This window comes from Hevea brasiliensis, chromosome 14 (assembly GCF_030052815.1).
Source record: "Hevea brasiliensis isolate MT/VB/25A 57/8 chromosome 14, ASM3005281v1, whole genome shotgun sequence".
Classification (NCBI taxonomy): Eukaryota; Viridiplantae; Streptophyta; class Magnoliopsida; order Malpighiales; family Euphorbiaceae; genus Hevea; species Hevea brasiliensis.
In genome coordinates this window covers 86798068-86816294 of record NC_079506.1, presented here as the reverse complement: position 1 = coordinate 86816294, position 18227 = coordinate 86798068, and the positions used below count along the sequence as shown (strand labels likewise).

The 18227-nt window shown below is 33.5% G+C and overlaps 2 protein-coding genes, 1 non-coding gene and 1 pseudogene across 4 annotated transcripts; 3 read left to right on the top strand and 1 right to left on the bottom strand.

Moving 5' to 3' along the window:
- Nucleotides 1-1626: 1626 nt before the first annotated feature.
- Nucleotides 1627-1733, top strand: LOC131173526 (small nucleolar RNA R71). The gene has a single exon (XR_009143842.1). It is a non-coding gene; the product is annotated as a small nucleolar RNA R71 (small nucleolar RNA).
- Nucleotides 1734-4166: 2433 nt separating this feature from the next.
- On the bottom strand, nt 4167-4984 carry LOC131172576 (18.1 kDa class I heat shock protein-like). The gene has a single exon (XM_058133683.1). The coding sequence runs from the start codon at nt 4839-4841 to the stop codon at nt 4194-4196; it is 648 nt and encodes a 215-aa protein (XP_057989666.1). The 5' UTR covers nt 4842-4984; the 3' UTR covers nt 4167-4193.
- Nucleotides 4985-6611: 1627 nt separating this feature from the next.
- Nucleotides 6612-11769, top strand: LOC110661277 (7-deoxyloganetic acid glucosyl transferase). Of its 2 annotated transcripts, XM_058133682.1 has the most exons (3): nt 6612-7261; nt 7991-8857; nt 9286-11769. In XM_058133682.1, exons 1-3 carry the CDS (start codon nt 6754-6756, stop codon nt 9303-9305), a joined length of 1395 nt encoding a protein of 464 aa, XP_057989665.1. In that variant the 5' UTR covers nt 6612-6753; the 3' UTR covers nt 9306-11769. The 2 variants fall into 2 exon arrangements, with proteins under 2 accessions (XP_057989665.1, XP_057989664.1); XM_058133681.1 differs by lacking the exon at nt 9286-11769 and having other exon boundaries at nt 6613-7261; nt 7991-9074.
- Nucleotides 11770-12775: 1006 nt separating this feature from the next.
- LOC110661311 (7-deoxyloganetic acid glucosyl transferase-like) lies at nt 12776-15113 on the top strand (annotated as a pseudogene).
- The last annotated feature ends 3114 nt before the right edge of the window (nt 15114-18227 follow it).

Below are 18227 nucleotides of genomic sequence, written 5' to 3'. Positions count from 1 at the left end.
TTGAAGACTAAATGATCCTCTCCGACTCTGAGAGTAAGCTTTTCACCTTTCACGTCAATCAAAGCACCAGCTGTAGCTAGGAAAGGCCTCCCCAAAATGATTGGGATATTAGAATCCTCTTCCATGTCCAAGATGACAAAGTCAACAGGTATATAGAATTTCCCAACCTTCAAAGGCACATTCTCTAAAATCCCTTCAGGATACTTAATTGATCTATCAGCTAACTCAAGAGAAATGTGGGTTGGCTTAAGATCTCCCAAGTTGAGCTTCTCATAGATGGAGAGGGGCATAAGGCTTACACTAGCCCTTAAATCACATAAAGCTTTTATAGAACATGATTCCCCAATGTGGCATGGAATTGAAAAACTCCCTGGGTCCTTGAGCTTTGGAGGAAGTTTCCTTTGAAGGATAGCACTGCATTCCTCAGTTAAGGCTACAGTCTCATAATCTTCAAGTCTTCTTTTATTTGAGAGAATTTCTTTCAAGAATTTTGCATAAGAGGGCATTTGGGAAAGAGCATCGATAAAAGGCATATTTATATATAGCTTCTTCAAAACCTCTAAGAACTTCCCAAATTGCCTATCGAGCTTGGCTTTTTGAAATCTTTGTGGAAAGGGAAGCTGTGGCTTGTAAGGCTCTGGAGGTATATACTTCTCTTCTTTCTCTTTTCTTGCACTCTCTTTCTTTTCATTCTCTTGTTTTTCATTTTCATCAACAACTTCCTCATTTTCTCTTTTCTCACTTTTTTCACTCTTCTCATTATGCACTATTTTACCACTTCTCAGTGTAATGGCATGACATTGCTCTCTTGGGTTTTCTGGTTGACTTGGAAGTTTTCCAAAAGACTTGGTACCTGAGGAAGATGCTTGTTGTGCAATCTGATTTTCCAACATTCTGTTATGTGTTTGCATCTGTTCTAGCCTTGCTTTCATCTCTCTTATCTCCTCATCATGCTTAGTTTGGTTAGCAAGAATCTGTTGTAATAAAGCTTCTGTGGTGGAACTTTGTTCTTGCTGTTTTGGTGGAGGTGCATGATTCATGTTTCTTTGCTGAAAATTAGGCAATGGTTGCCTATTTTGCTGATATGGAATTCCTTGTTGCTGTTGTGATTGAAAATTCTGATTTGGAACTTGACTTTGTTGATTTCCCCATGAAAAGTTGGGATGATTCCTCCAATTTGGATTATAAGTTTGAGAATAAGAATTCCCCATTTGCTTGTTTCCATAATTACCAACATATGCTGCTTGCTCTCCATAGTCTACTCCACAACTGGTAGTTCCCTCTGCATAAGCTACTTGTTGTGAACTTCCAAATGATGATGATGAACTAACCAACATACTCAAATCTTCCATCTTCTTAGCCAAAACATTTGTAAGCGCATCAAACTTTGCATTAATCATGTTGAACGGATCAAGATCATACATTACAGCAGCTTGCCTCTTTTGAGTTGGAGCTGGTCCTCTTGGACTACTCCAAAGATGAGTATTCTTTGCAATTTTCTCCAATAGCTCATAAGCTTCATCTTCATGCTTCATAATAAATTCTCCTCCTATTTGAGCATCAATAATCCCTCTAATTGCAGGAGTGACATTTGTGTAAAAATTCTGGTTTATCATCCATTTCGGAATGGCATGATGTGGGCATTATCTCTCTAATTCCTTCCATCTCATCCATGACTCATAGAGAGTTTCATCTTCTCTTGGTCTGAAAGCTGTCATTTGATTCCTCAGTTTTTGAGTTTTTTCAGGTGGAAAATATTGTGCAAGAAATGCATCAGTGAGTTGCTCCCAATTTGTAATGGAGTTGTGAGGTAAAGAATCAAGCCAATCCAATGCTCTATCTTTTAAAGAGAATGGGAATAGCTTCAATCTTGCTGCATCATCAGACACTCCAGGTTGTTTTTGCATGTCACAAATCATAGCAAACTTCTTTAGATGTGTGTGTGGATTTTCAGAAGGATGTCCCCTAAATTGAGAATTCTGAATCATTTGAAGAACTCCAAAATCCATCTTGTAGCTATTTGCATTGATTCTTGGTCTTGCTATGCTTTCTCTCAAGTCATCAAAACGAGGAAAAGCATGATCCATCATACTTCCTCTAGGTACATTAGCATTTACAACCTTTTCACCTTGGGCTGCATTTTCATTGTTTTGACCATTTCCAGCATTACCAACACCAATTCTAATTCTTTCATCAGCCATGTCTGCTTCTAATTCAGTTTCTCTCAAAGCTTCTTTCCTTCTTCTGGTTTCTTTCTTGTTGGCTTTACAAAATTTCTCAATTTCTGGATTGAACAATAAGGATGTGTCACTTGTGCTTCTAGCTCTTCTCATAAAAGGTTAAAAGTACCTGAAAAAGAACAAACAAACACAAAATGAAAAGATAACAAAAACTAAAATAAAACTATAGACAATTAAAATAATCAAGAATTCAATCTTAAACAAACAACTCCCCGGCAACGGCGCCAAAAACTTGATGTGGCCCAACTGCAAGTGCACGGGTCGTACAAGTAATACAGTAAAGATATCGTTCCCACGAGGAGTTGTGTTGATGATTGAATTTTTGATATAAAAGTTGACTAAATTGAAGTATTTTTGAAATTAAAGTAATGAATCGATGGGTATTGAGAATGTGAAATCTATATGTGCAAAATTAATATTCTATTCAACAATGTATTAACTAAACTAAAATTGCATCAAATTGAAATAAGCAAGTTCAAATATGGCAAGATTCTAAAATGGCAAGCAATTAAATTCAATTGAAAATTAGCAGTGATAAAAAGGCGATTCCGGAGATCGGGATTTCATATTCGAGCTATTTTGGGATTTTAAATCGGTTATCCAATCTTATGAAACTTATGGGTTTTAAGGAGATTAATTCTTAAATCCTTTGAATTCCCTTTCGAGTGAGACAAAGAGTGCCTTAATCAATCTAATCCTACTTTCGTGGACTTAGAGTTAATTAAGACCCATTAAGTTCTTTAATTAATCTGTGAATCCTCTTAATCCTTAGCCTATTTTTAGGTCTAAGTTAATTAAGTCCAATTTCTTGATTATCTATCACAGGGCCTTCTCCTTTCGGTGCCTCAACCATGGATTAAGAACATCACTTAATGGGATCCTACACTAAGCATGTCATTAAGCACACAAGAAATGAATAAAACTCATTAAGACCACAAAATATGGATTACCCAATCAATATCCACAAAATATCTCAAATATTACAACCCTTACTCCAGAATCTAAGGTAAACTACTCACTATCCATAATCCTTACAAGATATTATGAGTTTAAATGAAAATAAGCTTCAATCTAAGCTAAGAAACAAGAAACTAAACACTAGAAATGTAGAAAAAATATAAGGAAAGAAAGAAATCTGCAAATCTTGGTTGAAAATGGTATGGAAGGTGAAAGTGACTCTTCAAATTCTGCCTCTCCTCTCCCTTTCCTTTTCTGCTCCTTGTCCCCCCTTCTAAAATGGGAAAATGGGACTATTTATAGCATTTTTTGACATGGAGCCCTAAAATAGTGTGTTCTAGGAGGAATTTTCTGAGGGAATCTTCTGCCAGCTCATTAATGAAACCTTTATGGGACTGCATAAGTGGACTGCATAAGTTATGCAGTCCCTTATGCAGTTTTACTGGTTACAGTTCACTTATACGAAACTGCATGACTTGGTGCATAGGTTATGCACCATTCCGTGAGAGTGCATAAGGGAGGCGTGAATGTGCATAAGCTATGCAGTCTCCTTATGCACATTTCGGCAGGTATTGGAACAGTGATTTTTCTCCTTATGCAGATCTGCATAGCTTATGCGGCAAGTTATGCATAATTTGGTCAATGTATATTTCAGCTTGAAAATTTGTTTTTGACATCTTTGGCTGTAGAAGTTACTCCTCAATGGCAAAATTTCTTTTCAGTCTTTCAAAAATACCATTTTTCCTACAAAACAAAGTAAAAATTATAAATTAATCCAAAATTGACAATTATGAAAAACTAACTAGATAACTAATGAAATTAGCTAAAAGTGACTAATAATCAAATAGATGGCTATGAAATTAAATCTAAATAACTATGCAAAATGTATGCATCATCTGGCTATGCTAAAAAATTTGTAAAATTTTCCTGAAAAACCCATAAAGTAAAATATTAAATTTTCATATCATGTTAAACAGAAAGAAAGCAGCTATTTATTCAAGTTTTTAACGCAACTTCACACAACCTCTGAAAACTATGCACTACTGAAAATACACCAAAAGGGAGGATACATGTTTCACAAACAAAACGCTTAAACCAGTACCCTATCATACAGACGGCACCACACTGGAAGTGCAAAAGTTTTATTCTAGCACCAGGAAAAGAGACTGCTGTTCTAACCATTTCAATAGGCTTAACCTCAGGTTTCTTTGCCTGCTCCTGAGGCACAACTACTTTAAGCACACCGTTCTCCATGTTAGCGTTAATTTGATCCATCTTTGCATTCTCTGGTAACCTAAACCTCCTCAAGAACTTGGCGGTGCTCCTCTCCACACGGTGCCACTTATCATTCATGTCCTCTAACTCACTGCACCTCTCTCCACTGGTCTGCAATACTCTGCCATCCTCAATCTCCACTTTCACCTCCTCTTTCTTCAGCCCAGGAAGGTCAACTGTGAATATGTGAGCCTCTGGGGTTTCCCTCCAGTCGACCCGTGTAGTGGCAATAGCTGTTGTTTCCCGTTGGGTGGATGGGAGACTGGTCACAGCTCCTGTGAAGAGAGGGAAACCCTCAAATGGATCCCAGACGTCTAGTGACCAGGGGTCGAAGATATTGCTCCTTCGTCCTCCTAGGCTTAGTGCCATTCTCGATGGACTCCTGGATTACCAAGAGAGTCTAGCTTTTTGGTCGTGATTGGATTTGAGAGTGAGTGCTAGTGTTCTTGCTTCTTTTCTCGTTTTCTTGATGAAAATGATATATATGAATGAGTTATATATAAAGGTGGAAGGCAAGAGTCTGGTCCTTCTTTAATCAGCATTTTTAAGGTATTCCTCATCCTGGAATTGAGCTCGTTTATCGTGAAATACGTGTTGGATGGGAAAGTCCTGTTTCAAGCTACTCCTTACACATCTTGCAGAGTTCAATCTTATGCGATTTGAGAAATGGCCATATGGCTGCAGAGTGGGGCTCGTGGCTCCACCTGCATCTGCATGCATGCCCTGTTGGATGGATATACATATATTCTTTATTAGGAAAGCAGCTTGTTACCATTTAATTAACTGTTAGTTTTTTTTTTAAATAATAATCACAATTTATTTATTTTTAATTAACCAGCTAAATTAACTCTGTAACGCTGAATAGCTTGAAACACCGAAGCTGATAACACTTGACCAGAAACACAAAACCCATAAATTAGGAGCTGTCTTAGCTACGTATCAACTAAAAATTGAATCGTTCACAATTCACCTCTCCTAAACTTTCTCATAATCTCTTTTTTTGTATTCATTTCCTTTTTGAGTGATCATTTGTGAGTGTTATCAATGGTCCTTTCTTTTTATTTTTTTGCTTTTCTTATATATATATATATATTTACATATAATAATTCTAAATATATCTTTCTAGATTTATTATTATTATTAATAAATGTATAACCCGCATATCGGTTAACATAGCTACTATGTCAACTTTACCAGATTTTCTAAATCTTATATATTATTTTAATATAAAATATAATAACACATAATAGACTTGATTACATTCATCACATAAATTTTTAAAGTATTTTAAGGTCTAAATAAATTTTTTTAGTTTTAAAAAAATTAAATAAATCTTTCAACTATTAAAAATAGATCCAATAAATCATTTTATTATTTTAGAGACAAATAAATCTTTTAACTTTTACAAATATATTAAAAAAAGATTAAACTATAATTTGTCTCTAATATAAATCTAACTAAGGTCGTGCATAAAAATCTTCTAGTTTATGGGTTCTTATCAGTAATTCTATATATCTAATTTATAACATTTTAAAAAAATTAATAAGTTATTATTTATCAAATAATTTAAGAAATTTCTTTATAGGTTCAAGAAACTTTCGTAAGTAAACTTATTAAATCATTCTATAAATAACAAATTATCAATCCACTTTAAGATGCATCAAATTTTCACAAGGATGTTGCAAATTACATACACAAAATTACTGATGATATCCTGTGCACTAAAAAATTTTTGTGAACATCCTTAGTTGGATTTGTATTAGAGGTAAAATATAGTTTTTTTTATCTATTTTTAAAAATTAAAAGACTTATTTGCCTACAAAATAGTAAAAGAATTTATTTAATCTATTTTTAATGTTTAAAAGACTTAATTAATCCTTTTTAGAACTTGAAAAGCTTATTTGGACCTTGAAACACATTAAGGACTTCTATGACTATTAACCCATACTTTAAGAATCAAAATAAGCCTTTTGCTTTATTTCAGATGTCATATTAGAAATTAAAATAATTTCAAAAATTCAACTGTTAAAGTAATTTTTTATATATAAAATATTTCAATTCGAAATATTTATTCATTGATTTTTAATATTCAACGAAGTGACTGCATCAATGATGAAATCAAGATTAACCTAAAAGATCATCGTCTATGATTTATAAAAGGACCCATGGTATACCCAATAATTTCCCCTTCTTTGATGTGGATGCCATAATATACTTCACCTGCTTGGGTTAGGCCACTCATTTTAATTCCCCACTCGTTTCCAACTTCCTGCAAGCAAAGATGAAGCAACAAGGCTCAATTATTCCTCCTCATGTACTAATCTTTCCAGGTCCAGGTCAAGGTCATGTCAACCCGATGCTCAAGCTTGCTGAGCTTTTAGGCCTCTCTGGTCTTAAAGTTACCTTCCTAAACTTTCAGTTCATCCATGACCAACTACTCCTTCATGCAGATATTGAAGCTCGTTTTACAAAATATCCAGGATTCCAATTCAAGAAAATTCCAGATCGTATGTCAGTTCCTCGAGCAGAAAGGCCAGAAGATATGGCTGATATAATTAAAGACTTGATAGAGAGAATGAAAACATCGAGCAAGACACTTAAGAAGATACTGGTTGAGAATAGTCCACCTATCGACTGTATCATAGCAGATATGCTTATGGGATTTGTCCATGATGTTGCCAAGGAGGTTGGAATTCCAGTTATTCCTTTTGAAAATGCTAGTTCTTGCTCCTTCTGGACGGTTCTTTCTATCCCTCGCATTATTGCAGCCGGAGAACTTCCTATTAAAGGTATCCCTTCACATATTAATTATATCAATTCTTTTTTTTTTCTTTTAATTTTGAAAATTCTTTTATTGGAAGAGAGTCACCAAAGTTTGAAATTTTAACTTTTTATAGTAATATTCACTATGGAAAATTTTTGTTTATATTCAGTCAAATATGTAAATAGATGAATATTATTATAAATTATGTGGCTCAATTATATATATATATATATTGTGAATTAGATTTAAACAATAAAAATTTGTTTGCCGTGTATAATCAAACAAAACATGTTTGATTATATATATAGACACACACGTAATAAAATGGCAATTATTTTATATAATTGATTATAATTTGATTAGTGTAATTGTAAGGATCGGGGCCTCAATTATTAGAGTAATTATTCGTTTTGATCATAAGTCTTACGTAATAGTTAGAGTCAATAGTTACAGTAATGATTAAATTATGATTATTTATTTCTTTTATTATCACTTTGATATGGCTGCCACTGCCAGTTTATTCTGAATAAATTTCAGGATAAGATTTTGACCTACAGCCAAAAGAACCAGTTAAATCCAATTTCAGTCAAATCAGTTCATTCTGGTTTTAGTCCAATTTCGATTTAGATTAGACTGGACTTTTGGCCTTGACTAATTGCCACTACTAGCTCCAACAAAACGTAATTCTACAGTAGGAAATAGGAACTTGGTTTATTCAGTTGTATTGATGATGGATTTTGAATACGTATTGAAGGGAATCAAGATATGGATCGTCTGATAACAACAGTACCAGGCATGGAAACCTTTCTCCGGTGTAGAGATCTTCCAACTTGTTGCCGAGTTAACGACTTAGCTGACCCTAAACTCTTGATGATCACAAACGAGACACGAGAATCCCAAGCACTCATTCTCAAAACTTTCGAAGACCTAGAAGCACCAATACTGTGTCCGTTACGCACTCGCTACCCTAAAATCTACACCATTGGACCTCTCCACGAGCTCCTGAAAACAAAACTAAGAAGCATCAAAAAGCAAGAATCTTATTCATCCTTAAATCCTCTCTGGGAAGTTGACAGAACCTGCATCACATGGCTGGATAACCAAGCGTCGCATTCTGTACTCTATGTAAGCTTTGGTAGTATTGCAATTATGACAAGAGAGCAGCTCATGGAATTCTGGTATGGTCTTGAAAATAGCAAGAAAAAGTTCTTGTGGGTTATAAGACCTTATTCTGTTACTACCAATGATGACGGTGTTGAAGAAATTCCTGAGGAGCTTCAGGAAGGACCAAAGGAAAGAGGATACATTGTGAAATGGGCACCGCAGGAAGAGGTTTTGGCACATAAGGCAATTGGTGGGTTTTTGGCACATAGTGGATGGAATTCAACTCTGGAGAGTATAGTGGCTGGTGTGCCTATGATTTGCTGGCCTTGTTTTGGTGATCAGCAAATGAATAGCAGGTTCGTGAGTGAGGTTTGGAAGCTGGGAATGGACATGAAGGATGTATGTGATAGAAAGGTTGTGGAGAAGATGGTGAATGATCTGATGGTGGATAGGAGGGAGGAATTTGTGAAATCAACTGCTAGGATGGCAGAGTTAGCAAGAAAGAGTGTGACAGAAGGTGGATCTTCTTCTTGTTCTTTAGAGCATTTGATCCAAGATATAAAATCGATGAGCATTGATAGGCATAGTTAGTATCACATATTTATCTATTAAAAGATAGTGATTTTATGTAATTATATTAATATACAAGTGTGTAGATTATACTATAGCAATTTGTCTTGATTAAACTCATGGTGACTTTTGCTTAATCAATGGCATTGTATTAATTATTGTCATTTATTTCTTAAGCATGGAGAAAAGTAAAAGTATTGTTAAAGCCAACTGAAATCCTTGAGCAAATCATAGTAGGCCTACATGATCTTCACTGAGACAAAACAACAAAAACTTGGTGGACCATAATAAAAATCAAAAGTCACTGCTAAACAGTAAGATGCGATTCTGTAATTGAAGGGAAGAAATTAACAAGTGCACAACTTTGATGGGCAGGTACCCATTATCGTGCATAAGTAGAGAAGCATCACAAACAAGGATTGAAGAGGCATTACTCATAGGAAGCACAATCCTAGGGAGACTGAAACTATCTGCAATCTTTTTCTTCCCGCACTTACCTTGCCATTCCCGCAGCTTATCCTTCATCTGACGCCATACTCATTCACTTTATTATTGTTAATGATATATAAATTTGTTTTTCAGACTTAATTTTTTGCTCTCTACAGGTGCAACAAATGAGAAACAGCTAGCTTTTAATCCTCAGGTGGGTTTTGCTTCACATGAGAATTGGAAACGGAAAGACTTACAACAGATGAAGATGAAGAAACAACCATTGTCCAGAACCAGTTGATTGATATCTTGGAAAAGGATGGTAAAATGCTTACTGCTCAACTTAAAGCACAAAGCACAAATTTCCAGTTGGATTGGGAGCAGCGGAAGGACCATGCATATAACTTGGTTTCTGGGTACTTGCATTTTGTATCTTCAGAATTTGGTTTTTTGAGCTGCAAAATAACAAATGAAGAAAAGGCGGCTTAAGTAAAGAAATGGCAACCTTCCACCAGTCCCAAGTTCCTCAGCTTCCTCCCATCTGAACCCTTCCGTCGGCAACCAGCCATCTCAACGACACATACCCCCAAAAAACTTCTACGTCCCAAACCAGAAGCACCTTTCCCAAACCCGCAATCTTCCAACCATCTATTTTGAGAATTTCCCTCCAACATCGGATGCCAAGGGGCTACACAATGCTTTCTGCAAGTTTGGTGATATTGCTGGGATTTTCATACCAAATAAACTAAGCAGAAGAGAAGGAGATTTGGGTTTGTTCGCGTTCCATCTATGGCGCTTCTTTAGCAAACCATGAAGGACATAAAAAATATATGGATAGGCGGCTATAAACTCCGGGCATTCATCTCAAGGTACACAAGGAAACAGCCGATTTACGGAAACCAAAATAAGCAGAACGTGCAAGTTTTTGATATTTGTCCACCAGTACCACATCCCAACTCCTCTAAGGCCTACCTGCTGGTTGGAAGTTTTACATCTGCACAAGAAAATATGGATTGGCTATCGCGTTCTGCTGTTGCTACAGCCCTTAATGTCCATACCATTCATCATTTACAGCATTACTTCGAATCTGAAAAGGTTTTTACAGTTAAAGTTCTCCCACTAGGTGACAAATCCGTTCTTTTAACTTTTGAAGACAAGGCAATCATGGATCAGTTCCTTAGTGGTGATCAATCCTGGCTCAAGCAATGGTTCATGGACATTCAACCTTGGGAAGCCATCCACACTCCCACAAAGCGCCCTGTTTATTTGAGAGTTTATGGTGTCCCTCTGCATTGTTGGAACCTTGAGTTTTTCCGACAAATGGGGAATCAAGTTGGGGAGTTTATCTGTGTCGATGGTCCTACACAGTGTAAGTCCAAGATTACTAGTCTGTTCTAACTCTTTAGATTTCATTAATAAAAATATTGCACTGGATATGGATAAAATTCGTTTTAACGTTGTATTGGTGGAAGAGATGCTCTGTCCTCTTTTAATTCCAGTACCAGAGGTGTAGAATCCTCATCGGCCACTGGATCCTCCTTGGAATCATCAGAGTCTGATTGTGAAGGGCTTGGGTGTTACACCGGGAGATGGAAACGTCGCTTTTGAACGTCTGAATTTTGCAGACAATTCCCTTGATCCTGAGAAAATGGGGACGTTGCGTGAAGAAGCTTCGGTGGACTCTAGCCGTCATCTTAACTGTCATCCTTTAAACTTGGGAGATACAGAACCCGGGTCCTATCAGCAAAACACTAATGTCTCCCTCAGCATCGATAATATAACTGGGACTCCATTATCCGCAGGCAACCAGTCACCAGCAGCCGATTCTGAATTGGCAATGATTACTAAGCAGGTCACGCTGCTTTTCTCCAATCCTTTAAGCCTTGATGAGCTGGAGACAGTGCTCCCACCCGCAGCTAGAGTTAGCTTCTAGTGAGAATAATCTCCCAAGCCCATTGGAGCCCAACTCTAATGAAATTAGAAGAAATGATACTGGGCCCAAGCACTTTCTAGTCCATAGCCCTTTAGAATCCAATATTCCTCTCTCTCAATTCAAAGTTTAACAAATTGCCAAAACAGAGAGGAAAAGGAAGAGTTGTTGTAGACCTTTGGGACCTGTACCCGAAATTGACATCCAACGGTAAAGTAAAGCAATCTACATGTAAACCTCTCACAGTTTCTGATGAGGATATTAGGCGTGTGAACTCTAAGCATTTAGCTACTTTACCTTCCCATCAACCTATTCAACTAATTAAAGAAGCCCCTCTCACATTAGAGGTGGGAAGAAATCTTGGGTTTGATTAGAATCAGTTATTGCCTCCATCATTAGCCCACAACAATCTGTGTTTATAAAGGGGCGGCAAATAATGGACAATTTTCTAATTCCAAATGAAGTTATTGATTACTGAAAGAAGAAATTTGGGTTCACTATTCATCCTTCTTTGCTGCTTTATTAAGCTGTGTATAGTCTGCACATGCATGTGTCCATGATCCCTTGGGTTTCAAGAATCTGCAGATGTGATGGTTTTGCTGCTGTGTTGTTGGGGTTTTTTCATCACCAATTGAAGTAGTTTATACGTTGGGTGTACGGGGTTGGACCTATGGGTCCTGGGTCCTTAAATTGGTGATTTTTCCCTCTTTTTCTTTATGTTCATTTTTAATAAAACACCAGCTTATCAAAAAAAAAAAAAAAAAAAAAACTTGGAGAAAAGTAAGTGGATTTATTGTGTTAACTCACATAATAATTTCTTTTCTTTAATTAAGAGAATCTAATAGAATAAATAATTAATAGAATATTCAGTAAAAAAAAATAATTCTCTTGATTTTATCAATAATAAATTTGGAAATAATTAAATAAATCATTTAAATTTAAAAGCTCAACTTCTTTTACATTTTTTAAAAAAGTTCAAAAAAAATGAAGTTACCTCTTATTATCAGATCTAAATGCGTAACAAATTACAGAAACCTCATAATCTTAAAATAATAATAAAAATATTAGTGAAAATGATGAACAAGCACAGCAAGAGAAAAATAAAATCCAACAAAGAGAATGTTTATCCATTATAATTGTTATACATACAATAATTTAATTATAATCATTGATTCTAATAGAACTCACGTGAGTTCACCATAGTTAATGATTATAATGAAATCATTGTATGTACATCGATTTTATTATATAATTTATCCAAAAAGAGAGTGAAGTGCAAATCATGTTATGAAAAAATAAAACTTTGATATTTATAATAAAAAATTAAAAGATCGAAAGTTAGAGAAAATAAAGGAGCAAATAAAAATTTATTTTATAAGGTTAAAAGAGGAGATAAATCAGCTTAACAAATTACTAAAAAAATCTGGTCAAAATATGGAGATAAAGTTTAGGTTTTAAGATTAAATTATGATATACAACAGATATCACCTAGCTAAAACCTGAAAAATGGAACAAGGGTCCATTCCTCCTCCTCATGTACTTATCTTTCCTGTTCCTGCCCAAGGTCATGTAAACTCCATTCTCAAGCTAGCTGAGCTTTTATGCCTTGCTGGCTTTAAGATTACCTTCATATGTTTCGATTTTATCTATGAACATCTAGTTCGTCATACTGATTTTGAATCTCGTTTCACCAAATATCATGGATTCCAATTCAAAACCATACCAAATTGTTTGCCAAAAGAGCCTCGACCAGCCGACCTGGTGAGAAAGTTACTTCAGGCAATGAAAGTGGAGAGCAAGCCAATTTTCAAGAAGATGGTTATTGAGAGTAACCCACCAGTTAATTATATCATAGGAGATGGTATGATGGGATTTGTCTATGATGTTGCTGTTGAGGTTGGAATTCCTGCTATTCAATTACATACTACCAGTGCTTGCGCCTTCTGGACTTTCTTTTCTATTCGTGACATTATCGCAGCTCATGAACTTCCTATCAAAGGTATTACTACTGTGCCATCCTCTTCATTTTCCAAGTAATGCTCAAATCATCACTATCTAATCACTTAACTCTAATTACTTACAAATAATTTAATTACTTTGAGTCAATGATAAGGCCTGAAAGTTATTTGTGTTAATTCAACATAGGGTTTAGCTCGGAAAATTGCTGAATTGGTAGGCCTTTAGTTAATTATTTTGAATGAGTGGGAACTAAAAGTTATTGAAAATAGTTGAGTGTGGATTGTTACAAAAGGTATTCACCTTCCTTCATATCTACATTTCTTTTTTTTTTTTTTTTTCAATCTAATTTATCTTCTTGTTTCTATATAAAATAATGAATTTTAAAAACTAATTAGCTTTAGTTTAATCATATTGAAATTAATTTTAGAGCAAGAAGTCTTGAGTTTGATTTGTAATCGACATAAATAAAGAAATAATGTATAAAAAATTTTTTGAGGGAAAATAATATATAAAGTAAATTATGAACATATATTTAACCATTCATGGCCCAAGAAGATCATCTAAATTGATTTCAGAACAAATTCGTGTCCAAGAATTCTGCATGTTTTCTTTTGCATTAAATCCATTATTATGTTATGCTTTTGAATGCATTTAATGTACTTTAATGTATCACCATTCATATGAAGTGAGTCTAATATTCACAGTGAAAACTATCTGTAGATAAATTTTTCTTTGTCTAGACTCAATTGATTATAAAATCTGTGTATGATACACGAACAAAAGGCATGTAGCCTAAACTTAAAATTTCTAACCAAAATATTCTCTAGTTTTTGTGTCCTTGTGGAGATGAAGTCTTTGTTTCTACAAGCTTTTTTAATTTATTCCATTGAATTGTATTACTTACCAGTCTAATATTTTGAAACTGAAAGGAAAAGAAGACATGGACCGATTAATCACAACAGTACCAGGCATGGAAACATTTCTCCGATGCCGAGACCTTCCTGCAGGTTTCTGCCAAGTTAGCGACATATCAGATCCTAATCTCTTAGTCATCACCAACGAGTTTAGATAATCCCAAGCCCTCATCATCAACACCTTTGAAGAGCTAGAAACACCAATACTCTCCCAAATACGCACTCGTTACCCTAATGTCTACACAATTGGACCCCTCCTCGAGCTCCTGAAAACAAAACTAAGAAGCGTCAAAAAGCAAGAACCTTATTAATCCTTAAACACTCTCCGGGAAGTTGACAGAACCTGCATCACATGGCTGGATAACCAAGCGTCGCATTCTGTACTCTATGTAAGCTTTGGTAGTATTGCAATTATGACAAGAGAGCAGCTCATGGAATTCTGGTATGGTCTTGAAAATAGCAAGAAAAAGTTCTTGTGGGTTATAATACCTAAATCTGTTACGACCAATGATAATGGTGTTGAAGAAATTCCTAAGGAGTTTCAGGAAGGACCAAAGGAAAGAGGATACATTGTGAAATGGGCTCCGCAGGAAGAGCTTTTGGTACATAAGGCAATTGGTGGGTTTTTGACACATTGTGGATGGAACTCAACTCTGGAGAGTATAATGGCTGGCGTGCCTATGATTTACTGGCCTTATTTTGGTGATCAGCAAGTGAATAGTAGGTTTGTGAGTGAGGTTTCGAAGCTGGGATTGGACATGAAGGATGTGTGTGATAGAAAGGTTGTGGAGAAGATGGTGAATGATCTGATGGTGGATAGGAGGGAGGAGTTTGTGGAATCAACTGCGAGGATGGCAGAGTTAGCAAGAATGAGTGTGTCAGAAGGTGGATCTTCTTCTTGTTGTCTGGATCGTCTGATCAAGGATATAAGGTTAATAAACATGCAAGCATATAGTACTAGTGATGATTAGAAGGATAATTATGACTTTGTTTTCGCCTGATTGAGCAGGATTGGATTTTAGGACTATATTAAAAGAATTATTTACTTTTTAATAAATAATATAGTTTCCATTATCTAATTAATTGATGAAAATATAAATTCAATAAATTTTTTATTTTTGAATTTAATTTTATAAATTATCAAATAAATATTCAATCAGATATCATACGTAAAAATTGACTTAAAATATCACTTATTCAGTATTCCATACTCGATATTGAAAAGGCCGAATGATTAAAAAAATTTAAATTTTTTAATTTTTTTAGTTTAAATTAAATTTTTTTAATTTTATCAGTTTAATATATATATATATAACACACTTATTTTAAAAATACATTTATTTTGAAAATCATAATATATTGATTTTTTTTAAATTTTAAAATTTGAAATAAAATAACGAGAAATATTTAAATTATAAATATAATTAGGGAAAACTTTAAAAATTATTATAATAATATTAGGTATATTATTTTATTATTAAATATTTTTTCTATTAATATGAAATTTTCTAAAATTATTAAAAATGTTAAAAATTATTGAATAAATAAATAAAATTAAAAGGATTAACTAAAATTAATAATTAGTGAACATATTTTAAATTGTTTTTATTGATTATGAATTTATTTATTTTAATTAAATTTAATAGTAAAATTAAAAATAATATGAAATATTTAAAATGAAATTTATAAAATTAATATATGTAACTAAAATTAAAAAAATTATAAATATTTGAATTTTTTTAATCATTTAGCCAATTAAAAAATCAAGAGAAGTGCTAAGGAATAAATAATAATAACAACTTCCGCGATCAATGAAAAGAGGGCCGAATAGTTGGGTTGTCAGCCCAATTTGTCTAGTACTTTCAACATGTTAATGGGCGAAAACTCGACTACTATTTTTTTTTTATTGGTTTTTAATTTGGATTACAATTCATTTAATTTTAATTAATTATGATTTTGATTCAAGTTTGTATAAAATTTTATAGATGATTATAATATTATTAAATTAAATATTATTTTAAATAATAATTATGTACTATAAAAATTATAAATAAAGAAGCAATAAATGTTATTTATAACTTATAGAGAAATTCTTTTATTCAGTTTATTTTAGAAAACTCAACTCAACTAAACTTTTATCTCAAAAATTTGGGGTCGGCTATATGGATTCGCTTGCTTCACTCTAAACGATTTTGGATTAAATCTTCAGAAATTTGTAATGCTTCTAAGTCATATTATACTACTCTCCTTACAAGTCAATTTAGATCTACCACTTTTTTTCTTTATATCCTCTAACCTAATGTGCTCTACTTGTCTAACCTAATACGCTTCACATGATTAAACCACCTCAATCTCTCTTCTCTCAATTTATCCTCAATTAGCACCACACTTACCTTTTCTCTAATACTCTCATTGTGTACTTTATCTAGTTTAGTATGGCCACTCATCCATCTTAATATTCTCATCTCTGCAACTCTTATTTTAGACACATACAACTCCTTCTGTGCCCAACACTTACTACCATATAACATAGTCGGTCGTATGGCTGTACGGTAAAATTTTCCTTTCAACTTATTGGGAATCTTGTGATCACATAAAACTCCCGTGACACATCTCCACTTCAACCATCCGGCTTTAATCCTATGACTAACATCCTACTCACATCCCCCATCTACTTGAAGGATTGAGCCGAGATATTTAAAGTGATTACTTTGGGACAGTACCACTCCATCCAAACTAACTCCTTCCCTATCACCAGTTTGGCCTTCACTGAACTTGCAATATATGTATTCTGTCTTCGTTTTACTTAACTTAAAGCCTTTTAACTCTAGAGTACTTCTCCAAAGCTCTAGCTTTCTATTGACTCATTCTCTCGTCTCATCTATCAGAATAATATCATCCGCAAACATCATGCACCAAGCAATAAGCTCTTGTATATGTTTCGTCAATTCATCTAAAACTAATGTAAAAAGGTAAGGGCTTATAGCTGATCCTTGGTGTAATCTAATTGAGATCGAAAAATCTCTTGTGTTCCCTCCCACTGTGCGCATAATAGTAGTTGCTCATTCATATATATCTTTCAATACTTGTATGTACCTAATAGATACCCTCTTTTGTTCTAACACACTCCATAAGACATCTCTTGAAACACTATCATAAGCCTTCTCAAAATTAATAAAAACCATGTGTAGATCTTTCTTCACATCTCTATATTTATCCATCAAGTTTCTAATGAGAAATATCGCTTCCATAGTTGAACGACTAGGCATGAAGCCCAATTGATTGAGAGAGATAAAAGTATCATGACGTAGTTGATGCTCTACAACTCTCTCTCACAACTTTATAGCATGGCTTATGAGTTTAATTTCTCTATAATTTGAGCAACTCTGTATGTCTCCCTTACTTTTAAAAATAGGTACTAAAATACTCCTCCTCCATTCAGTTTATTTTAGAAAAATTAAAAAAAAAAAGAATAATTGAAATTTTTAATGGATTAAACAGAATCAAATTAAATTAGAAAAAAATTGAATTAAATCGAACGAATGTGATTTGATTTCATTTAGATTTATTAGTCTGGTCTTTAATTTTTTTTTCTTATTTTGAACTCATTTTATACATAATTTTTGTTATATTTTTACTTTAATTTGAGAGTTAATATTAATTAATCAAAAAAACTATTTAGTTCTATCGATTTTTTTCGAGCAAATTGAATATATCAAATTTTTTAAAATGAAAAATTAAACTAAATTCTGAAAAATTAAATTTTTAAAATTAATTTCATTTAATCGAATTTTTTTATTTGAACAAAATTTACTCAATTTTATAAGCATTTAGTAAAACTACATTATTGATATATAAAATGATTAGTAAGGATAAATATTATATTATTTATTTATTGAAATAGGTATATAATTATTAATTTGTTAGAATTAAAATATAATTTTTAAAAAATATCATTGTTTTTAATGTATATATATATATTTTTATCATATAAGAATAAACATTATAAGTAATTTACTTATTATTTTCAATATTTTTATATTATTTTTAAGAATTATAAATAATTTATTGATATAGAAGAATTA

Coding starts and splice junctions, on each gene's coding strand:
- LOC110661277 (XM_058133681.1), top strand. CDS start 6,754: ATGAAGCAACAAGGCTCAATTATTCCTCCTCATGTACTAATCTTTCCA. Junction 7,262..7,990: donor CGGAGAACTTCCTATTAAAG/GTATCCCTTCAC, acceptor TACGTATTGAAG/GGAATCAAGATATGGATCGT.
- LOC131172576 (XM_058133683.1), bottom strand. CDS start 4,841: ATGGCACTAAGCCTAGGAGGACGAAGGAGCAATATCTTCGACCCCTGG.